Source organism: Etheostoma cragini, chromosome 7, assembly GCF_013103735.1.
Source record: "Etheostoma cragini isolate CJK2018 chromosome 7, CSU_Ecrag_1.0, whole genome shotgun sequence".
Lineage (NCBI taxonomy): Eukaryota > Metazoa > Chordata > Actinopteri > Perciformes > Percidae > Etheostoma > Etheostoma cragini.
Window position 1 is genome coordinate 142,832 of NC_048413.1, and position 3,794 is coordinate 146,625.

Here is a 3,794-nt window from a genome sequence, read left to right on the forward strand (position 1 = left end):
CTTCTTATTTTTACTTTTTTTATGTTGTTTACTTGAATGTTATGTTTGTCTGTGGACCAAATTTGTTATAAATGTCTTTTCATCGTGGGATGGAGGGAAACGCAATTTCGATTTCTTTGTATGTTTTTGACATGTGAAGAAATTGACAATAAAGCAGACTTTGACTTTGACATTGACAAACACAGATATTCAAACACAGACAGGGAAAGATAGACACACACACACACACACACACACACACACAGACACAGAGAGAGACACACAAACAGGTACAAACCAACTACACTCTCTGTCTCATTATAGATTCCAATGTATTGTATGATAAATAGGTTTTCGGTGGTAGCGCAGTGGTTACGTGACAGGCCTTTAATGCCATAGGTCGCATGTTCAAATCCCACAGGGGAATCTCATCTTCTAATGTTGTAAAGGTTTTTAACCATTTAAACTTTCAGCCATTTAAACCATTCAACTTTTCAAATCTTCAGCTTTTTCAGCAGATTATTGGACCTCTTCAGCAATTTTTCTGCTATTTATACTTTTCAAATATTAAGCTGTAAGCAATTTTTTTAACATTAAAGTAAATGAGAGCATGCTTCAAATCCATTTTTTTTTACATTTTTTTACATTAGTGGTGTTATTCAACTTAATTACAACCATTATAAAAATTATTCTTACAACCTTTACTGATTTAAAGTTTTCAGCGAGGTTAGCTTTAGCAATTCAGCTATTCAGCATTCCCACGCATTTTCTGCAGGAAATGCATTTTCTAGTTTGCAGCTGTATCACACAAATAAATACTAGAGGTGATCCGAGTACCTGGCTGAAACGAGTATCCAGTACGGATAAAGCACTTTTGCCGAGTACAAGTATTATACGAGTAATATGAGTCAATATCCGTGCTCAGATTGAATACAACTCCTCAACTGGCCGCGCAGCGTTCTGTGATAATCACTGTGTGTCTCTCTTACTCACACACACACACACACACACACACACACACACACACACACACACACACACACACACACACACACACACACACACACACACACACACACACACACACACACACACACACACACACACACACACACACACACACACACACACACACACACACACACACACACACACACACACACACACACAATAGAGAAATTAAAAAAATAAAAAAGACCCCAAAACAAAAAAAAAAAAATCACACTGATCATAAAAAATAAAAAGTTCAAAAAGGAAAGTTATACTAAGTATGAAAACTCTTGTCCATTACATTTTACTTCATAATTGCAACGGCATGTGTTGTATTCATTGTTGCAAAACGTTCTGTATATAGTTTGTTTGTTGCCATGACAACACCATTGATCTGAAGCTTGATGCTCTCATGTAAATAGTTTTCAAATCAGCAATAAATATAACAATTTCTGATCAACCCATATCAATTGCATGCTTAAAATAACACACACATACAACATAACATACAACCCAACCCACTTCCGGGTTAAATCTGACCACTTCCGGTTTAGGCCCCGCCCAATTCGAGTACGGATACAGATAATTCATGTGGTAAACAGATCCAGATCCAGATAATGCTGTACTCGCTCCTCCCTAATAAATAGTAAAAAAAAAAAAATCATACATTGTGTTTTCTGGATTTTCTTTTTTAGATCATGTCTCTCACAGTGGACTTATTTTCCTCACTGTATATAACTTGTATCATTAGGGCAAAAGAACAAAGTTCATGTCCACCATCAACACAGTTTGCAATGATTATTTGTAAATTAAATCTGCTGCAGCGCTTGTTATGAAATGCACGGTGGAATGTCTTTGACTTATCTTCTAAAAATCTAGGCCACCATTATAAAACCAAGATTTTACAGAACTCCATTATAAAAAATAAATACGAAATCTACAATAGTAAACCATGGAATGATTCCTAAACCATTCTGTTAAATGCAATCCATTCTGTGGCTGTTGAGATTTGTAAGCGACTGCAAACGGTAATATCACTCAGAGTTAAATAAATATTCCATTATTACCTTGCTGCTGCGTAATGAACTAAGTTAGCTTGTGTTACCGTAACTACGGTATGGCTCCTTGTCTGCATCAACGTTGCCATATGACAACAATATTTTTGCGTTTTTATTTTATTTTCCCATTTCCCACCATAACCTCTCCCGGGAATTGGGAAATACCCGTATGCAACAAGATAGGAGTACACAAATAAATACACTGTAGAAATAGACAGGTTTACCTGTTCCTATAAAACTGATTCGACATCTTTCAATATCATGATTTCCCGACAGTGCGCAATATTGCCTGAGCTTCTAAGCACCTGTAGAATTCTTACGGAAGTGATTAGCCGATGGATTGTTTGAATATATCTTGGTCAAGGTATTGGGTCCGCAGCAATGATCAAACGGCAGCTTTCACACCAGCAAACACAACCAGAATCCAACTGGAAAACACACCTCTGTGACACTTAGAAGTAAAGCCCCGCCTTAAGTAAAAGTCTGGTTCTTTCAGCAGCTGATGTATATACATAGTTTGAGAAATTATGGTAATGGATTCTCTCTTCTCATTCCACAGGTCCTTCCGAAGTTAACACTGTCCATTGTATCTGAGGTGGATAACCTCTTAGGAAACAAGCCCTATAGTAAAAAGGACCTCAGATCCTAGAAGCACCAGGGATGAACGGTCATGCTATCCTGCCCATGAATGAGAGACAGCAACACACACGGGCAACACAAATAATTTATGGAAGTGGAGCACAGTAAATAACAAGCAAAGAAAATGTACATGTGTCGCACCAATTCAAAAAGTTGTACAATATGCAGAATTTATTCTAGAAGTTTGAATGTCAACTTCAAGGAAACAACTAAATAATGAGCACTGTTCTAATAGGCCACTGAAGCACTAAATAAACTAGCTGATCGCTGAGTAAGGTGTAGCTGGGTGTATCAAACCAGGCTTCTTCACTGTCTACACTTTGGTGCCTGGAACTTACTAAATAAAACACATATTAGACAGACCAGTTAACCTACTAATCCCAAAACATTATGGCATTATGCATTAGCCCTTTCAGTGTAGTAAACAGGGATATTCTGGGGTTCAAATTCAGCCCGGGACTTTGGGATGCTTGGCCTTTCCTGAGCGCCTGTCACATATCGGATGTTGCTAAAGAGCTTGGACTCAGGCCAGAGCTCCGTTTGGCGCTGTCTGCGGATGAGGGAGCCATGCTAGCCCATCTCAAGGCTAAGGGCTATACTGTCACCTGTTATAAGAAGTCCATGCCTGTAACTGACATTTAAAACTGAAATATGACCGCCGGTTCGACGCAGCATGTGGGCCGCCTCTGGTAATAACAGGTTAAAGGTCCCATGGCATGAACATTTTACTTTGACGTATTTTAACATTAACATGCATACCCCCAGCCTGCCTATGGCCCCCCAGGGGCTAGAAATGGTGAAAGGTGTAAACCGAGCCCTGGGTATCCTGCTCTGCCTTTGAGGAAATGAAAGCTCAGATGGGCCGATCTAGAATCTTGCCCCCTTATGAAGTCATAAGAAACAAGGTTACCGCCCCTTTTTTGCTTTACCCGCCCAGAGAATTTGGCCCACCCATGAGATTTTTCTTGAGAAACAGACACAAATGGCACGTCTTAAGGAAAGCTCACTGTAGGACTGGCTCTAGTGGCTGTACTTAGGCTGACTTTTGGGAAAGAGACTTCGGATACAGTATTAGGGGACCACTAAGGTCTATATAAAGAGACTTCAGATACAGTATTAGGGGACCAC

At 39.2% G+C, this 3,794-nt stretch overlaps 1 protein-coding gene across 1 annotated transcript in view; it reads left to right on the forward strand.

The window, feature by feature from the left end:
• Positions 1-3,106, forward strand: part of LOC117948090 (voltage-gated potassium channel subunit beta-2-like) — an 86,526-nt gene extending 83,420 nt beyond the window's left edge. Inside the window, exon 15 of the mRNA XM_034877562.1 lies at positions 2,587-3,106. Coding sequence (XP_034733453.1) covers positions 2,587-2,676 — 90 coding nt within the window. The 3' untranslated portion in view covers positions 2,677-3,106. The remainder of the gene's footprint in view (positions 1-2,586) is intronic.
• The last annotated feature ends 688 nt before the right edge of the window (positions 3,107-3,794 follow it).